Source organism: Myotis nattereri, assembly GCF_964212035.1.
Source record: "Myotis nattereri genome assembly, chromosome: 1".
Classification (NCBI taxonomy): domain Eukaryota; kingdom Metazoa; phylum Chordata; class Mammalia; order Chiroptera; family Vespertilionidae; genus Myotis; species Myotis nattereri.
Window position 1 is genome coordinate 94,235,020 of NC_138075.1, and position 19,632 is coordinate 94,254,651.

General features: G+C 43.8%; 1 protein-coding gene across 3 annotated transcripts in view; it reads right to left on the minus strand.

Annotated features, from left to right (window-relative positions):
- Nucleotides 1-19,632, minus strand: part of CAMK1D (calcium/calmodulin dependent protein kinase ID) — a 385,556-nt gene that overhangs the window by 37,139 nt on the left and 328,785 nt on the right. For all 3 annotated transcript variants that reach the window (XM_081087393.1, XM_081087395.1, XM_081087394.1), the window contains exons 4-5: nucleotides 14,753-14,891; nucleotides 7,879-8,005 (exon numbers count right to left, since the gene is read on the minus strand). In XM_081087393.1, coding sequence (XP_080943519.1) covers nucleotides 7,879-8,005; nucleotides 14,753-14,891 — 266 coding nt within the window. The remainder of the gene's footprint in view (nucleotides 1-7,878; nucleotides 8,006-14,752; nucleotides 14,892-19,632) is intronic.

Here is a 19,632-nt window from a genome sequence, read left to right on the forward strand (position 1 = left end):
TCCAAAGTTAAAAGTGGAAGTTTCTTGAAAGCTCTGCTCTCTTTCGCATCCTGCCCTTAGAGCTGTAATGCACTAAAAATGCTTCGCAAAAGAGCAGCTCACTCTGATCTTCCTAGTAGCTCTTGAATTTTACCACAGGCATGAAAAGTCCCCATTAAAGCACCATCCTGGTTTATAGTTACCACTCTGATCGGAGCTGGATTACTATTCAAATGCTGCCAAAGCCAAACCGTGGCTGGAGGGTGGGGAGTGAGGCTACAGAATGGGAAGGGAGTGGAAAATGGGAGGGCGGTGGTGTGTGAAAGTGTGGGAGAGACCTGGAATTCAGTGGGATGAGGAAAGAGAATGTTCTGAGTAAGGCGTTTCAGAACAACGTGGCAACAGAGAATCCTGAGACCATCCTTACGGGTTTTCCCAAGATTCAACCTCCGCCTTAACTGCTGTGACCACAATGGGAGGACTGCTTTGCACTTAAGCCCCTCCTAGCTTCTGAAATCTGATAAGAAGCTACACTTCAAAACTAAGAAGACAGGCAGAGTATTCCAATATTTTGGTTTTTAATCACTCAAAGAAAAATAACAAAATGGAACAGTTTAGAAACTATGAGACTCCATCCCAATATCAAAGATTTCGAGGGGAGCATTAAGAAATTCTAGAAGGATGAGACATGCTTTAGAAGTGTTAGGAGTGAGTGAGTGGGACTGGATGTGTGGAGTGGGGGCTCCTCCAAGGCAGGGTGGGTTACTTTGCTCACACTCTGATAGTGAGCTGTCCCCATCCATGCTCACTGTGTCAAGGGTAATAAAAGCAGCAGGATCTACACGTTCCCGCCCCCCCCCAACCCCCCCCCCCCCGCCCCCCGGCTTAGGGGCCATCCCCTCTAACAAATGGGGCCTGGTTACAGCAGGGTGTGATAAAGTGAGGCTGGCTGTCACTGAGAAGCTGCAGAGAGAGAAGAGAAAATTCTTATCTGAGTCTTCCGCCCACCTGTCTGTGCCCTGTATGCCAATTTGTCAGTTATATAAAATCTTGTTTCAACACTAACAGTCTGAGAGAATGAGAACAATGATGTAATGCTTATAGCCGGGTACTGCAATGTGATATTTAAGTGAACAAATGAAAATCAAGTTCTTTGGGGGAAAACAGCTACAGAGAAGAGTGAGGGTTAAAGGGAACAGAGGAACCATGGAAAAAGACGAAAGGAACTGCCCTGACCTAGGTTGCTGAAGAGGATGTAAATGGGTGGTGTCAATCAATGTAATCCACGTGTTCTTGTCTGTTCTGAGTGAAGACGGGAACAGAGACAGGCAATATCACTCAGTAAGGCTCTATGAAAACAGAAAGTGTCATGTAACTCAAACACAGGACAGAGACGTGAAAGCCAGCATGCCCCAACCTCCTCCCCCTTTTCTAAGTGCAGTTTTGGTTCCTGAATCTCCTCGCTGGTGAGAGAGAACAGGCTCGCCTGCCGCTGGTGAGACACTTTGTCACTTAATCTATAGGCAAAGGCTTCTTTTAAACTACCTTAATTTTCTTTCTGAAAACAGAACTAGACCCACAGAATCTGAGAAATCATGTGAGTGTGCAAATAGCAGTATCAAGAAATTAGTCAACAGGCTTTCCTCTACCAAATAGGAGTAGGTGTGTCTTTCGTCTCATAATTGCTTGACTGAAAGGGCGCTTTCTGTTTCTATTCAGGGATTCAGGAGGCCCCATTGGATGTTTTAATTAGTGTTTGCAGAGCAGTAACTTTCCTAACATTCTTAGCTCTGCCTCTCTCCCTTACTGGTGGGTGACACAGAGGGGAATGTTCTACCCAACTCAATTACACGGATCTAAATCCAGGTCAATACCATAGCGATGGTCACCATGCATCCTGATGAGCTGATTTCCACCAGGTGGCCCCATCATTTCCCCTAAATTATCTCCGAGTACTTAGGCACGCCCTCTCTCCAAGCCCAATGAGCCTGTTCATTTCTCCCAGACCATACAAGAATCATAACTCAGGCCTTCGTTCTCCTGCTGGCCTGCATCTTTAACTCTCCTCATCTTCCCCTGATTTCTACCCTTCCTTCAAATCCTGCTTCTGCCACGGCTTTCCCCTTTGTTCCGGCCCTTGCTGATCTATCTCACCTGTATCTGGGATGTTGCTTCTAAACTATGTCAGTGATTTGACACTGGAAACATGCTTGTGTGGATCTGTGTTGCCCACTTGCCATCCTCCAGTGGAGGAGCTCTCGGTGCTGCCTGTGGTAGGAACTCAACACTTGTGGATGGAGAGATGCCCACAATTCCTGCTGAAGTGACAATCTGCAAGGGTCATGGCTCCTTATAAAGGGCATGTATGATCTGGGCAGCTGCTATGGGCAAAGGGTGAAGTTCAAGTGCTCAGATTCCTTTGCCTTCTTCTATGACACTATGTGCATTGGGATACTTGGGATAAACAGCCATTTTTTAGTATTTTTTCCATTATTAGAGAGCTAATTTAAACTGAAGCAATAATCTTGATGTTGCCAAAATTAACTATTCAATTGAATAGTCATTTAGGTAACAATGACAACAAAACAACAGTGTTCACAAATTGAAACAACACTTCTACCCAGAAGGAGTCTGAACTAAAGTTAAAAGCAGTCAGCAACCCTCTGCTCCTGACCTGGGCTAGTGGAGCAGTGTCCCCTGAGTCAGAGGGGAGAACAACACTCTCTCTCTTCTGCCTCACAGATGTCACATGGCTGGGCTCTGCTTTGGTCAAATGGAAAACTGCCCAGAAGAAATGAGGCTGTGGCTTCTTTGTCCAAGATCCCATGGCAGGTGGAGTTGGCTGTGTCTATCCACAGGATTGACATGCTGGGGTCTCCTTGCAAAGACCTGTTTTACCTTCTTCTTGGCATTTCTCTGATGGCCAGGCTCTCACAGACATAATTAGTCATAATCCTATATAATAAAAGGCTAATAGCAATTGTCCCCTCAACTGGGAGTTTGATCAGGGGGTGGACCAGCTGGCCAACTGCCCCTGCACCCCCCCACCCCCCCTCCCCCAGGCTGGCCCCGCTCTCCATCACCCTCCCAACACCAACCCCCTCCCAATCGGGGCAGGCAGGCCAGACCCCACCTATGGGCGAATTTGTGCACTGAGCCTCTAGTTAAGTTATAATTCAAGATCCCCAAAACCAATGATCAATACTCATTCAGTCTTTATCTTACTTGACTTAGTAGCAACAACTGGCACGGTACTTTCTCCAACTTGACGCACTTTCCAGATGCCACACTCCCTGCTTCTCTTCTTACTTAACCTGCTGCTGACTCCATGGACCCTGGAGTCCCATGACTCAGCCCTGGGGCCTTTCCTGTCCTCCATCTATACCCACCCGGCCGGCAATCTTATCCAGATTCCTGGCTTTAAAATGCATCCAGAGAATTTCAGCTCCCAAACACAGACCATCCTCATTACTCATGGATTCCATACATTTTAATTTGCCTACTCACTAAAATTTACTTCTAGCCCCCAAATCCATACGTGATGCTTTCGTGGTCATTTGTGGACATGAGTAGAGTGGCTAAACCTTTAAGTTGCCCATGGTGCACATTCCCAGGTGAGGTCAAAGCGGCAGTGCTCTGCCCTCTTGTTTTGGCTCTCACACTGTAAACAAGTATTGTTTTCATGATCTAATTAGCGCCACATTTTTCACATTGTGGTGCGTTTTGTTGACTTCACTGTTTCAGATGGGCCCCAATTATAATGCCGAAGTGTGGGTAGATTCTTCAGCACAGGAAGGCCTGGATGTGCCTTATGGAGAACACACATGTGTCTGACCAGGTTTGTTCAGGCACGAGTCATGTGCTGTTGGCCATGAGTTCAATGTTAATAAATCAACAACAATATTAAATAAGGTGTCGTTGAACAGAAACACACATAAAACAAGGGTAGGTATCGATCAGCTGCTGAAAATGTGATCAGGGGCCCACAGGAACCTAAGCCTGTCTTTCCCTCGGAGCAGTGGCTGTCTTCACTAACTCAGTGTTCACGGGACTTCACAGAACTTAACTACCATATGTAACGAGAAGACTGCACAGTTCCAGGCTGGATTTCTCTCCAGAACTCCAGACTCATTCATATTCCAGCAGCCTCCTTGACCTTGCAGACTTTAACAAATCAAAACCCAAACCCCTGATAATATTTCTGCAACTTGCTCCTCCCAGCGGCATCTCAATTCAAGGCAACTATGTCACTTCAGGTGCTCACACCAAAAATCCTTGGAATTACCCTGGATATCTCTTTCAATTTTTCAAATCTTGAAAACACTATCTTCAAATTATATGTGGAATCTGGCAACTTCTCACCACTTCCACTCTGCCAACCTGTACCTTAGAGGGATCCTGGTAAAAGTCAGATCATGCCATGCCTTACCTCAGAACCTTCTAATAGCTTCCTGCCACCTGAGTAAAAGCCACAATTTTGACAATGACCTGTAGTCCTGGTCTGCACCTGCCCTTCCCATTGCTTCTCTGACTTTATCTGCCCTATTCTCCTCTCTGCTCATCCCAGTCTCCATGCCTCAGGGCCTTTGCAGCACCCTTGGAATACTTTTCCTCCAAATAACAGCACGGCCAGCTTCTTCACTTCTGTCAAGTCTTTACCGCATCACCACTGTCTTAGGTGAGAGCTGCGCTCATCACCATGATTAAAGCTACAACCACCTACACACACACACACTTGCTCATCTCTTGACTGCTTTATTTCTTTCCAGAGTACTTATCACCTTCTAAGGTACTAATTAACATGCATAGCTGTTTGCTTATCATCTGTCTCCCTCCCACTCAAATGTAAGTGCCATGAGGGTGGGACCTTTATCTGTTTGTTTTCTTTCTACTGATGTATCCTCAGAGCCTAGAACAGATGGTAGGCACTAAATAAATAATTCTTGAATGGTTGAATAATGTAGTGCTTACCATACATTATTCAATGTACCTGGTTGCCCTCTGTCTCTCACAGTAATACTGACTGTGAACAAATATGTCTTATTCATATTTGTATTCCTAACACCAAACCACTGTGCAGGGTGCATAATAGGAATTCAATAAATGCAGGCTGAATGAATACAAAGGGAGGAGAGAAAGGGAAAAAATGCTGATTTTCAGAACCTTGGGGTTTTTAGTCAGTCAACAAGCATCTCTGCCAAGATGAGTAAGACACAGTCCCTGCTCTAGAAAAACCCACAGCATGGTGGGGAGAGACACAAATGAAAATGGACCCTGAGGCAGTGTAATCAGAGCCATGATGAGAAAGAGTTAGGAAAAGAACTGGGATGACAAAGGAGAGGATGAGTGTTGGGAAAGCAATCACAAGGAGGTCACATGTAATCAGGGCTTTGCATAGGCGTTTGCCATGTAGACTGCAGGGGACGAAACACACTACTGCCCGAGGTATGTCTACATAGACAGGAGCCTCCCTATGTGTCCATGTCCTTGCTCTAAAAGGTCTTCCAGGAGTCTCAGTGCTTAAACATGAAGAAACAGAATTGCTATATTCCCACAATTCTCCTCTTCCCCTGCCCACTCACAGAGAACTTGATATCTGATAAGAGGATTACCAAGGACTCCCCTTGCCTCCAGTTAGGGTAGTAGGAATAAGGGCCACATCTAAACACTGTTCCCAGTTCCCAGACTCATCAGTGTCTGTCTGACATCTAAACAGAACCAGGCCAGACAATGGCGGTCACTTAGAGACCCAGAGAAACTGCCCTCTGTGGGCTCTGCCAAGACGCGAAGAAGCAAAACCAATTTAGAAAGTGCTAACGCTTTCCAACATCAGAGCCAAATATGAGAGCAGCCTGATGCATATGTAAATATGGACATTCTTTGTCAGAACATGAAATCATAGCCCCAGAGACGACTTCCCAAATGGGGACACTGGGCAGCCACCACACCTTCTGCAGCTTCTTAGCTCAGAGTGCCTGGGCACCAGCCTGCTGAGGAAGCAGAGCCACCTGGCAGGGGCCCTGGACACCATGAGCTCATAGACCTTCTCATTTTCTAATGTCTGTGGTCGGAACAGGCTTTCTTCCTCCCCATCTTCTCAGAGAAATGAGAATAAGCTTGTCCATTTGTTTTGATTTACTACTTTGCCTGCTGGCTTGGACTGAGCTGGAGGAATTCCACACGCACACCACACATGCTCACGTTTCTGCCCACCGCCCCACCCAGGCATACACATGCATTTGCACATGTGACACAGCCACAGCTTCCAGAGTCCCCGACGGGGCCCAGCCTATTCCTACACCGATCATTTTATTCTCCTAGAACGGAGATGGCTCACTATGCCATTATCTCCATCAAGGCCCGTGCTGGCCTCTTACATAGGATCAGAACTATCTATTCTCTGTCTAGTGCATACACACAACCCAGGGACACAACCTCCACCTGCAACAGTCAAGAGCCAAGCAGCACTGAGCACACCTTCTCATCCCCTGCCACATTCCCACCACCTTTATCCCTTCCTTCTAAACCTCCTTGTCTCGGAAGTTATTCCCTCAGCCTGCTCTTCTCTCCTCTCGGGTGAGTTCCCTTAAAAATGCAACAGCTATGCAAATACTATAAGGCTGGGCCCTGGAGTTTCCCACAAGCTCTAGGCCCCCAGGCCCACAGTGAGGCCTGTTTTCCTCAGCCTTCTGAGGAAGACTGTGTGTTGCTACCAAAGACAAACAGGAATGATGTTGGTTGTGTAATATTCCCTCCTCTCTTCTGGGGCAGGCTTCCTGTTTTCATTAAGAAAGACCATCATGGTTTGCATGATGAAAATTCAGCCGTAATCTCCGTTTTCTAAAAGTCTTTTCCAACCTCAGCTCTAAGTATTCTCAGACATTCTAGCCTGTACGCTCTCCCTGGGCTTTTTCCCACCTAGGGCTACTGCACGCATTGATGCCTCTACCTGGAATGTTATGTCCCCTAAATTCCCATGGCTGGCTGCCCAAGTCTCCTCCCTTTCCCCTGAACCCAGTTCCAATCATTCTGCACCCTTATTACTCTATCACTTGCCCCTGTTTTATTTTCTTTTATTCATAGTACTTACCACAATCTGAAACAACCCTGTTCATTTGTTTGTTTCTTTGTTTACTGTGTGTTACTCCCAACTACAATGTAAGCTGCAGGAAGACAGGCTCATTCTGCCATCACCCTAGTGCCTAGAATAGCATCTGATACATAGCAGGCACTTTAATGTACATTTGCTAAATGAATGAATATATTCCTGTAAATGAAAGTCTCAAAAACTTCACTAAGAGTTCCAATGGCTTTTCTCCAGGTCCCAGAAGACAGAAGGTGAATCTCAGGGTCCGTGTGTTCCTATCTGTCAGTAGCCTCCTCGGCATCCCCATGTTTAGTACAAAAAAACCTGGGCTTCTCATTTTAAGGAAAACGTTCATTCTTTGTTTCTCCAGTGCAGATCAAGACTGGCTAATTCATGAGAGTGACTTCTCTAAGGTTCCAACCAGAGTCCTCCAATCGACATTTGGCTTCCAGCTGCTTCTAACTCAACATTTTAAATGTTTTATTTGTGTCTGCACCTTATTGTTATCTCAGCCTCTCACTGTAAAGCATTTGAAAACATAAACACATGAACTTTTCTGGTATTAGAATCTGGGAATTCATCCAAATCAAGTCCTGACCTCCAGTCAGGCCCTCACCCAAATCAAACAGGATTTCTCCCCAACTCTTAAAAGGTTTCGAGTGGAATCCCTTCCCTTCCAGCTCCTTCCAGTGTCTCCCTCTTTTTATTCTTCCCTCCAGGGGAATGCAGGCAGTTGTGATCATGTGCCAGCCTCAAATGCTTAAGAAGACTGGTGAGGGGGACACGCAGGGACACACACACACTGTCCTCACCAACGTAGCCGGGGGTCCCACAGGCCGTGGACATCACGTCTCCTTTGCCCTCCATCTTGGACAATCCAAAGTCACTGATCATTATTTTGGACTCCTCATCTTGACTGTAGTACAAGAGATTTTCAGGCTAAAAAGAAAATAAGAAAAGTATTTACAAACTGTGTTTAGAGCTGGTTAATTGTGGACTCACCAAACCACAAAAATCTATTCACTATTCAAAAATATACTTGACCTTTAGATGTAGTGAATGCATTAAGAAAAGTGGTCTTTAATGAAGCACTGGAGAGGGCATTTACTGCTTTTCAATAAATGTTAGTCCCTGTCCCATTATTAATATTTTCCCTACTTAAAAAAATTAACCCCATTTGGAGGCAATCCAGTGAAAACAGTAAGGTAGGCAGAGCTGCCATGCCAGAGGGACTGCCCTGCAAGGCCGATGCCTCAGACCTTTAATGGTACCAACAGGGCAAAATAACCCCTGGACTGGGCCGAGGGAAATGTTGTTTCCCAAAAGCACTGTATACAATGACAACATGAAAGCAGTTCTTATGACTAATGGACTGAAAATTAAAAACATTATTGAGAATGAACATCCCTAAGTTATGTTACCTGCACCAACAGAAACACCTTCCCTCTACTGATAGAGTTGTTCCCCTTCCCTAGCCTTTGTCTCCCAATCAGAACATGATCTGGGCTTCTGCCTGGATTAACGATACCCAAATACAAATATTCTCATTGGTCTCAAATAAATACACGTTGCCTCTCCCTCTATTTTTAGATTAGCACTAGGACGCTGGGGATCTCAGACTTTTCGGTTCCTCTCCTGGGTTAGGAGAAAGGGAGACCCAGAAATAAAATCACTTTTGCAGGTGCTATTTTGTTCTTTCACCAGACCCTTGTTAGCAACCCTTCTCTAACCCAAGGGTCGCTCCCCCTGCCCTCAGCAATGCCTGCCCACTGCCCATCCCATAGTTCTAGCAGATGTGCTCACTTTCCCCTTTCCTGAGCCAGCTGACACCTGCTTGCTCTGCTCCCTGGCCAGCAGAGGGATGTCACCAGGGAATGAATGGGAGTTGGAAGACCCAGCACTTTCCAGCCATGTGTCCTTAAGTACCCTGAGCTGCTGTTTGCCTTGCTGTACAACAGGAGTTGCAAGGGGGAGACAATGAAGCCTCATTTGCATAGCATTTTAAGTAAAATCCAGGGATCTCGGGGTTCCTGACAAAGAACGGGGGCAGGACTTGTGGAGAGTGAGGGAGGTGTGTCAGCCTCAGAACGGTTCCTGCACTGCCAGGTTGAGACCTGAACACAGGGGCGCTCACTTTTTTCTTGTCCATTTTGGAAAAGTTGTTCAATTAATGATGTTGTCACTGAGGGAGATAATGTCAAGGACTGACATCTTTGCTGTCATACAGTTATGTCCCCCCACCCAGAAAACTCTGAAACTATACCAACTGAAACATAATCATGTCCCTCATTTGTACCAAACCTTAAGGGAATGCAGCAGAAGAGTCTGCACTGAGGAACTCACTTGCCCATACATACCATTTCGGATCTGGGTTTCCTCCCAACCCCAAGAGTGAGGCAATATTTTCTCTTGTCAGTGGCTTGTGGTGAATATTTGGTTCCTAAGTATTGCATTTTAGGAACTACTCTTTTGTAGAATGACTTGACTAATTTAAAAAAGTGGTTCTCAGCCTAGTTGTGCAGCAGGATCAGCGGAGAGGGTACTAAATGGCTGGGGATACTGTTCTTCGGTGGATGTGAGGTTGGCACAGGCCTCTGGATTTTAGAATTCCTTTAGGGGAGGGGGATTCTGAGGTGCAATTGCTGCTGTAGAGAAATTGTGAGAACTGACCAAGACTCTTTTCTTGACCAAACCTTAGTCAGGCTCGTCTGAGCCTTCTTAGCCCAGTCTTTGCCAGAATCCTGCTAAGTCAGTTCAGAGGGAATCCCTCACTCTTGATATCTGGTCAAGTTCTTCATCCCCACCCTTTGATGTTATTAAAAATATTATTCAGACACCTGTTAACGATGGTTAGGAAGACTGCTCAGGAGGATTACTGCAGTGGGGTTTGCAGTAGGGGAGAGGGACTGACCTCAACTCTGAATACAATAAGGACAAGTGGAGATTTATAGCCAAAGGACAGGGTAGGGGTCAGTGGACAAAAAAGTGGCTAAGAGGCAACATCAGGGATAAGGGGGACTCTGGCTGCAGGATGGCTGGATATGGAGGGCAGGGAACAAGGCGTCTGATCAGATATGAAGGGTGGGGATTTCTGCTAAATCGTCCGGATTCTCACTAAGACTGAACTAAGTGGGCAGAGCCAATGGACTCAAGGTAAAACCAAGGTCAGGACCTAGTCAAAAAGAAGGCTCAGGGGTGTCCACTCAAGTTTGGTGAGTCTCCTTTGTCTGTCAGTGTGTGTTTGTCCTGTTTTTAGCAAGGATCCCCTTACCCTTGATGTCTCCTCTTAGTAACTGTCCATCCATGACCCCTCATTCTGCTTGAGCACATAAGTATCACCCTCCTACCCTCACCTCCCTTGCTGAATTTGGAGTTTAGTTGGATTCTTTCCCCTATTTTGATACTGGAACACCCTCTTGCACCAGTCTTGAATAAAATCTTCCTTACCATTTAACAAGGGTCAGAACACTTGTTTTTCTTTAACAGAACCCCAATTTTTTCCCTCTATACTTTACCCAAAATGATAACATAAAAAGAAATGGCATTGAACAGTCACTGCAACATTAATTCTGTGGATAAAGATGAGATCAGAAGAAAATCAGTGTATGATTTTGAGATGCATTTTAAAAGAGAATAAAGTGGGCTAATAAATAGTCAAAATAAGAATAATGCTTAGAAAGTAGGGGCAATGATCTAATCAAAAGTGCATGTGGTTCTTCATGTTCTCTCTGAATGCTTAGGGGTTACCCTTTGATGAACAGCAAGGGTGCAGAGAGCAGCTTTCTGCTTTTAAGTTCCCAAGTTACAATCTTTCTTGTCCCAGCACTTGTACAGCTGTAAAGTCAGTGAGCTCCTGAACAAGGCTTCGTCCAGGCAGGAGATCACCAAAGGGCCCAAAATCCTTCTTAAACATTCCTCCTACAGAAGATCCACTTCGAAGTGCTCTTTCAAAGGACAATTATCCCTAAGAAGGATTCAATGGACTGGTCATTCACAGTTAAGATCAATACCTTAATTGGCTCAAGACTAGTAAAGACAATAGGACTTTTTGTTGGGGGGACAGGGAAGAAAGTGGGAGAGAGGACAGACTTCAGGGATAACCTGGATGGAGGCCCCCAAGGGCATTAGGCGGGCTGTCGGAGAGAGTTATGGTAGATGGGGAGATCTCTCAATTTTTCCTGGGGTCCTAGGAGGCTCAGGACTCACCTGAAAAATTAGCTTACTAAATTTTATAGCATCTTTGCAAGACAATTGGTGGCCAATACCTGAGTTGGAAGGTCAACCAACCCTTTAATATTCACATGACAAGCTATTAAAATATCTGGGTCAACACTTCCTGTAAAGTTAATGTTACACATAATCAACCATCTTCCTAATTCAATATGATGATTCTCAACTGGGGCCAACTGTGCACCCTAGGGGACAGTTGGCAATGCTTAGAGGCATTTTTGGTTGTCACAACTCTAGGAGTGGTACTGGCATCTGGTTGGTAGAGGCCGAGGGTGCTGCTACACATCCTACAATGCACAGGACAGCCCCACCACAAGGAATGAACCAGGTCCCTGTGTCACTAGTGCAGGGCTGAGAAGCCCTACCCTAATCTGAGGAGGCAGTAGTGGGCATTTCCTGTCTCAGTCTCTTATTTTGAAAAAAGAACAACTGATTGTATCTAGTAGTGTTCTGGGGCAAGAAGATACAACAATACCTTTCTGGAGGAAGAAGAAAGCATATTTAAATGTGGGGTGGGAAAGTATCCCAGAATATACCTTAGTCATTTTTTCTTTTTAGTTGTTTTTTTTTTTTTTAATCATCATCTGAGGATGTTGTTTTGTTTGTTTATTTGTTGTTGTTTTGTTGTTGTTGTTTTGAGAGAGAGAGGAAGGGGGTGAGAGAAACATCGATGTGAGAAACATTGATCGGTTGCCTCCCATATGTGCCCTGACTGGGGATGGAACCTGCAATCTTTTGGTGTACAGGATTATGCTCCAACCAACCGAGCCACCTAGCCGGGGCTGTGCCTTAGTTTTAAATTAACTTGATCATCTTCTCCATTGCTGTAGCCTAAATAATATAGCTTGTTTTAATTTTCTCAGATGTTTATGAAAATTTAACATTAACTTCCTCCACATAGATCAAATTCCTTCGTGTTGTTGAAAAGAGATCACAAAAAGGCCCTAAAATGGCAATGTTCCTTCCACAATTATAAGCCTGGTGGGTGATCTTAAAGCTCCACGGGCTGGAAGCTGCAAGTGTTTTACCAAAAGAGTTATGTGGGGAGTGAAAAATGATATCTCCCATGCAGCCAATCTGCCTTTCTATGGGGGAAATAAACACTGCCCCTCTGGGAAATGCCTTTCCTGCTTAGAAATTATTTCTAATAAGTATAGACAACCAGCCCATCACATCACATCTTCGTAGTCGCCACACTAACTTGTTCAGAGATGGCTGCCTGCTGTGTACTGGAAGCATAGATTCTGTGTTTGGTGAGCGCATAGAGAGCAGAGGAAGCACTGCTGACTGGCATAGAAGTGCCAGCTAAATCATCTTCTCTATATAGCCCTTACTTAGCCCTCAAGGATCTCCAGGTCCTGAGATTAGCTCATTGTGCTCAGAGCCCATTTCACCTGCCAAGGAGCCTGCAAAGGCCCTGGCTAGTGGGTCAGTGGTTAGAAGGGTCTCAGGCTTAATTCCCCATCAGGGGTACGTACCTGGGTTGCAGGGTCGATCCCTGGCTCTGGTCAGGGTGCTTGCAAGAGGCAACCAATTGATGTGTCTCTCTCACACTGATGTATGTTTCTCTCTCTCTCTCTCTCTCTCTCTCTCTCTCTCTCTCTCTCTCTCTCTCTCTCCTCTTCCTCCCTCCCTCCCTCCCTTCCTTCCTTCCTCTCCCTCTAAAAAAAAAAAAAAATGGAAAAAATATCCTCAGGTGAGAATTAACCAAATACCAAACAAACAAACAAACAAACAAACAAAAACAAAAAGAAGAAGCCTGCAAAGGGTGAAAGGTAAGGACTTGACATTTCCAAATACTCTCACCCAGCAGTTTTCCAAGAGGAGTTCTCAAGCCAACATCATCATCACCCAGACTCTCCTTATAAATGCAAGTTCTCCGGCCCCACTGCAAACCTACAGAGTCAGAACGTCTGGAGTGGGGCCAACAATCTGTGTTTTTCCAAGCCCTCTAGATCAGCGGTTCTCAACCTGTGGGTCGCGACCCCTTTGGCGGTCGAATGACCCTTTCACAGGGGTCGCCTAAGACCATCCTGCATATCAGATATTTACATTACGATTCATAACAGTAGCAACATTACAATTATGAAGTAGCAACGAAAATAATTTTATGGTTGGGTCACAAAATGAGGAACTGTATTTAAAGGGCCAGAAGGTTGAGAACCACTGCTCTAGATGATTCTGATACAGATTGACATTTGGGAGCCATTAGCCTACTCAATGGAAAATGATAACATGGAAAGAAGAAGAGAAAACTTCACAGTGAGTGCTTATGAAAGGAAAAGCTACACCATTCTATACCTTGACTCTTGGTACCAGATAATGGGAGATATTGAAATTCCATTTTCACTCCTGCTTAGAATTTATTCTTTAAATTGGTTTAGATTTCTAATAGCTGTGTATATGGCTTCAGTGCAATATAATCCCTGTGTTTATGATATGAGTGGTGGGTATGCGTGCTGAGGTAGAATTTCTACCTGGAAGGGTGCAGTGAGCGCTGGGGTTAGACCTGGAGCTGCTATAGATGAAGCCACATTACAGCCTTGGGTCAACAATGCTGACTGCACTGTTCCTCAAAATGATATGTTCGCTATCTGCCCTTTGGTATTGACACAGACCTGGGGAGGAATGTATTTCCAAGGTGCCCAAGTATGGCCCAGATCCTTCAGTGCTATTGAGTGAAGGGCAAGGATGCCAAAGCCCCACAAGGAAAAGATAAGAAAAGAACCCAGGACATTGTAGAGGCTGTAATCGCTATCTTTCCTGATAACCTTCCATTTCCCTTCTCTTTCATCTCTTACCCTCTACTCATTCTCTCCTTTTTTTTTTCCCCCCCCCCATATAGCGTATTGTACTGAAACAGAGATGCAATAAGGAGAAGACTGGAGAACTTCACTGGAAGAAGGGTCTTTGTGTCCTATACATCTTAAACAAATTACCTTTTTTTAAAAATATATATATTTTATTGATTTTTTACAGAGAGGAAGGGAGAGGGATAGAGTTAGAAACATCGATGAGAGAGAAACATCGATCAGCTGCCTCCTGCACACCCCCTACTGGGGATGTGCCTGCAACCAAGGTACATGCCCTTGACCGGAATTGAACCTGGGACCCTTCAGTCCACAGGCCGACACTCTATCCACTGAACCAAACCGGTTAGGGCAAAATTACCTTTTAGATAGACTTCAATCAATTTGTAATGTACCTCTTGGTTGCCCTTTGGCAGCATGACTATAAAATCTCCCAGGCAATGGCCAGCCCCACTCATCTTCATCCTCCTTCAAGCTACTTCTGAGTCACAAAGGCCCAGATGACTAACAGTACACAAATTCCCACCATTATTCCACCCATATCTACATCAAGGCAACCCCATCCCTCCTCTGGAACCAATCCTCTTGGACAGGTGCATTATGAGTTGGAGAGCAGCTGAAGGATGTTGCTAAGCGATGGCCTCACCTTGAGGTCCCTGTGGACGATGCCCATTCTATGGAGATAGTAGACAGCATCCAAGACCTGGCGGATCAGAGTGCTAGCATCTTTCTCTGTGTAAAATCCCTTCTCCACTATTCGATCAAACAACTCTCCACCGGACACACTGTTAAAAAAAAAAAAAAGAAAGAACAAATGAGAAGTTTGAGAGGAGCTGTTGAATTATTCAAGGACAACCATGAGTAAAGGCTTTCAACATGGCAAAAGACCCAAATTTTATTTCATAAATGAATCCATTTTCAGAGTTAGAGATTTTTGTCTCCTCTATTCCCCAGTAGCTCTACTAAGGAAGTGTTTCTATGTTATGGTGGTACAAATGTCCAGAGTGAAATAAAGGAAATAAAAATAAGCCAGGACCCACAGACTTGGCCAGGCTTGGCAGGTCTCTCCTGGCCTCTGCCTCCTTGCTGCTGTGACAATGTAAAGTCAGGATAACCTTCAGAAATGTCAGCATCATCAGATACAGGGAGATGATGCTGGCAAAGATGTCTCCCTCACATAGACAGTATCCTTAAAGGACCCAGGTGAGGGGTGCTGTGGGCAAAGCACGGAGCAGCCAGCAGGATGTCTGGGCTTTTGACTGAGTTATACTCCTAATATGCTGAGTGTGTGAGCATTCCTTGAGTCTTTAAACTTCAGTGTTTTTATCTGTAAAATGAGAGTGTTAATCTAGGCAACTATTTCCAACAGAGATTAGGGGGATGTTCTCGGAGGCTGGTATCAGAGCCTGAAAGCCACATGTGATTTACAAAAAAAAGGGGGGAAAATTATACTCTATTACATTGCTTTGCTTTGTCCCCCACCACACCGCCTGTGGTGATAATATTTTATGTTAATTTGCTTTGAATTTCAGATTGCACTAAATATATTTTTCATATTATTACAGATCTGGGGGAGTGGGTAGGGGCTGGGAGAATGGGGGCAAAGAGGGGTAAACAGGAGACATCTCTAATACTGTCAACAATAAAAACTATCCATTAAAAAAAAGAGGGGCCTAGACAAAGAAAGAGCTTTTTGAAAAAGGTCAAAAAGCCTGGTTAACAATTTCCATAGACCCTTTCATTTTGATATTTGATGCTACTCTGAGTTTAACAAAATAACAGAACTATACAATTCTGAATAGAAATAACTCAACTAACACCTTAGCCTTCCAGGTCTTAGAATATATACTTCACTAAGAAAATAGTACTTCTTTCAAATAATTAAGCCATCTTAGAAATTAGCCTCAAGAGATATATTAACACTATTTTTTCTATAAAAAAGAAACAAATTTCCCAAATTCAAAATGAAAAAGATTTACTTGAAATATTAAGGGCATAAATATTGTTTCATAAATAACTTCTACAGCTTCAATGGAGTTAAAGCATGCTCTGGCCACACCACACACACATTCACAAACACTCAAGGCTATGATTCATTTCCTGCAAGTCATGGCAATTAATGTGCAATAACTAAACCACAGATACCTAAACACAATTGCAGTTGTAAAGGCCTACGTGTTATCTAGGGTCATTCCAAGAGATGTTGTACTTGGATAATGTCTTGTTTCCAAAGCAAACTAAGCAATCTAGATAAGAAAGGGAAGATGCTCAGGAGAAATAAAAAGCATTTGAAAGAGTGAAAAGAAATTGAAACAACTGGGGAGAAACTACATTTTGGTGATTGTATTGTTTAAACAATCCCTCCTTAGGTAAACCAAAATCCCAAAATGTCCCCTCCTGGCAACTGACACCACGTTCTCGCCAGTCTTCTTTTTTTTCTAGAACCTTCTTCCAATGAGTTTCAATGTCTGAAACTCTGCAGAGCTTGAGGATGTAGGGCAGGAGATGTACTGCTACCAGGGGCAGGGTGAGTGGGTAGATTCACTTGACTTAATCACTTATTTGACTATTCATTCAACATTCTATGCCAGCTGCTGTGCATGGTTGATGCCAATCAAGGCAGCATTAGCTATGAAGGAGGAAAGTCTGTTTAGACTGTGCCCCTCCTCATTCTCTAACATCAGCCCACCCTCCAATAATGGCATGGCATATGAGTGTTCCAGTGCTTTCTTACAACTCGTATGCCTGCTACTCACTCCTCTGCTCTGAAAGCTGCTGGAGGACCTCAGGGAAGATAGTTCACCCTTTCCTCATCCCACCCTACCCTTAGTACTACATGGCCCACACTGCCAGATCGTCTCCTTCCCTCAAAACTGATCTTTCCTGCTTCCCATTCTCTCAAAGTTTCCTTTTTTGCTATGTAATCTATAAGGTGTTAATATATTCTATTGAATAATAATATTTACATACTGCAATAGGGTAGCAATACAGTAAGAATTGGAGCTTTAGAGTTGAAATGTAAAATACTGCTGTAGTATGTATTGTCACAGAGTCCCAATTCTCTGCACATTTGCTATTTCCCTTATTCAATTTCAAATTGCGCCAGATCTTTATTTTTCTGAACATTGCTCAGAAAAAATCTGGTTTCCTTAGAAACCAAGGCACTGGGGAAATGTTTAAAAACTTGCCAATAAAAAAAAAACAACAACAACAAAAACTTGCCAATAAAAAATGTAACAAGTACTAAGAAAAATACCTTAAATTTGCAAATCATTTTATGCTTTTCAAACTCTCCTTAAGCATTCATTGCAAAGGCCTGAATGTTTATCTCCCCCCACAAATTCATGTGTTAAAGCCCTAACTCCTGAAATGATGGTATTTGGAGGTGGGGGCCTTTGGGGGTGATTAGGTTTAGATTAAGTCATGAGGGTGGGGCCCCCATGATGGGATTAGTGACCTTATAAGAAGAGGAAGAGTGACCAGTGCTCTCTTGCTCTCTCTCTCTACTATGTGAGGACACAGTGAGAAGGCGGTTGCTTGCAAGCCAGGGAGAGAGCCTTTAACAGGAACTAAATCTGCCAGCACCTCAATCTTGAAATTCCCAGACTCCAGACCTGTGAGAAGTACATTTCCATTGTTTAAGGCACCCAGCCTCTGGTATTTTGTTAAGGCAGCCTAAGCTAACTACACAACCACTCATTTTCAAAACTGCTTGTGAGCAGCCAGAATCCCAGAATCACTAATGAGGAAATAATTTGGACTTGTGAGGGTCATGTCTCATTTCTAGGCCTAGAGACCATGGTTGGTGGGCTGCTGATCTGAAAGACAGGTTACTCTCTAATCCTTCTATGGCAAGCTTCCTGTGTGCATGGAGTCCTAAATTTAGAAAAATGCAAAGCATTAGAATATATATAGATTAAGGGAGAAGACAAAGACATGATTCAAAAATTCTCTACTCTTCTCAAGTCAAACTTTGACATTGATTTAGAACAACCTGCCTTTGCAAACCATTTTGTTCTTTATATGCACTTGAACTACCCCATCTAATTTTGATAGATATCATCTTCTTACTTTAAAAGTTACTGCCAATTTTAACTTAAAATGTTTTATGTCTTATAACAATATCCTCCACACACTCACTACAAGATAGTCCTTGTGCTAATAATGAAAACTGGGGTCCAAAATCTATTTCTCTAGAAATTAGGTATAATAAAATAAAATGAGGGCTGAAGGAAACCAGCATATGTCACCCCAAAATATGCCTCTTTGACATAAAAATTATTCTGAGCTAAAGACAAATTAAGAAGCAGAGAAAGCTCCCCGCCCCCACCACCACTTGTCTAAAGGCAATAAATAAATTCCCTTTGTATTAGAGACAGACTTTTACCAGCCCAGAGACAAAACCAGAAAAACTGGCAAACAAACCTTATTATCTCACCATTATCTTCCTAGTTATTTCTTCATCAGTTACTACCCCTGCTCCAAATCCCTTTATCTTCTCAATTCTTCACAAATGTATTATCTGTCTATAAGGTATAAAGCTTCCTGCTCTAGTCACTTCTTCAGGTCTTCATTCTCGTGTGAAGGCTCCCAAGTACATGTAAAAACTCAATGCAATGTGTATACTTTTCTCCTGTTAATATGTCTCTGTCAGCTTAATTTTCAGACCCCACCAAGGACCCTAAATGGGTTGAGTAAAATGTTTTGCTCCCCTATAGGGCCAAAGAGTACAGCACTGTGCTGTTAATTTCAGATGGAACAGTCTGAGAATTATTAGCAGTGATGCTGGGATAATAAAAAAGCAGTGTTACAGCAAACATGCCTTTAAATTCACAAAGGCTCACATAACCAGGCAGCAAAAGAATAATAGAACCGGGTGACATGAATACAAAAGCAATGTGGTCTTAATGTGCCCCAGAGCTAGGCTGGTTATAAATGTGTGTTTGCTAAGAACTATCTCCCCTATTTACATTTATTTAGTCCTGAGGGGAAGGTACTCTTAAAATATGCAGGTTGTGATTAAGAGTGGTTACAAGCAAAGCATTTTCCAATGTGAAACCTCAAGGCCCAGATGACAGATATGTACATTTTTTTACCCAGCCTATAGAGAGAAATAATCTATCTTCTCAGTCTTTCCCTCAATCAAGTCACAGCTTGGCAGCCCTGGGATCTCCCCGCTCCCATGCAGGGCAGTGGCCCTGCCTGTCTCCCAGGCCCTTACCCTTAATCCTCACTACTTCATTTGGCTTTGGCATCTGTACACTCTGCTCCTGGGGGGACTCCCCATCCACTCTGGGAAGATTAAAGCTTTATTTCATGGAACCTCTGCCTTCAATATTTTTCCCCTTCAATAAATCCTACTTCAATAATAAAAATATCTTTATTCTTAGAATTCAGTTTCACAATATCTTCCAGGCCTCAATCTGTTCAGAAATTTCCAAAACACAAACACATGCCTCTTCTTTTAATAGACCAGATCAATTTAATTCCTTGTGTTCCAGTATGCTTTGATTCTGGCTGTTTTGT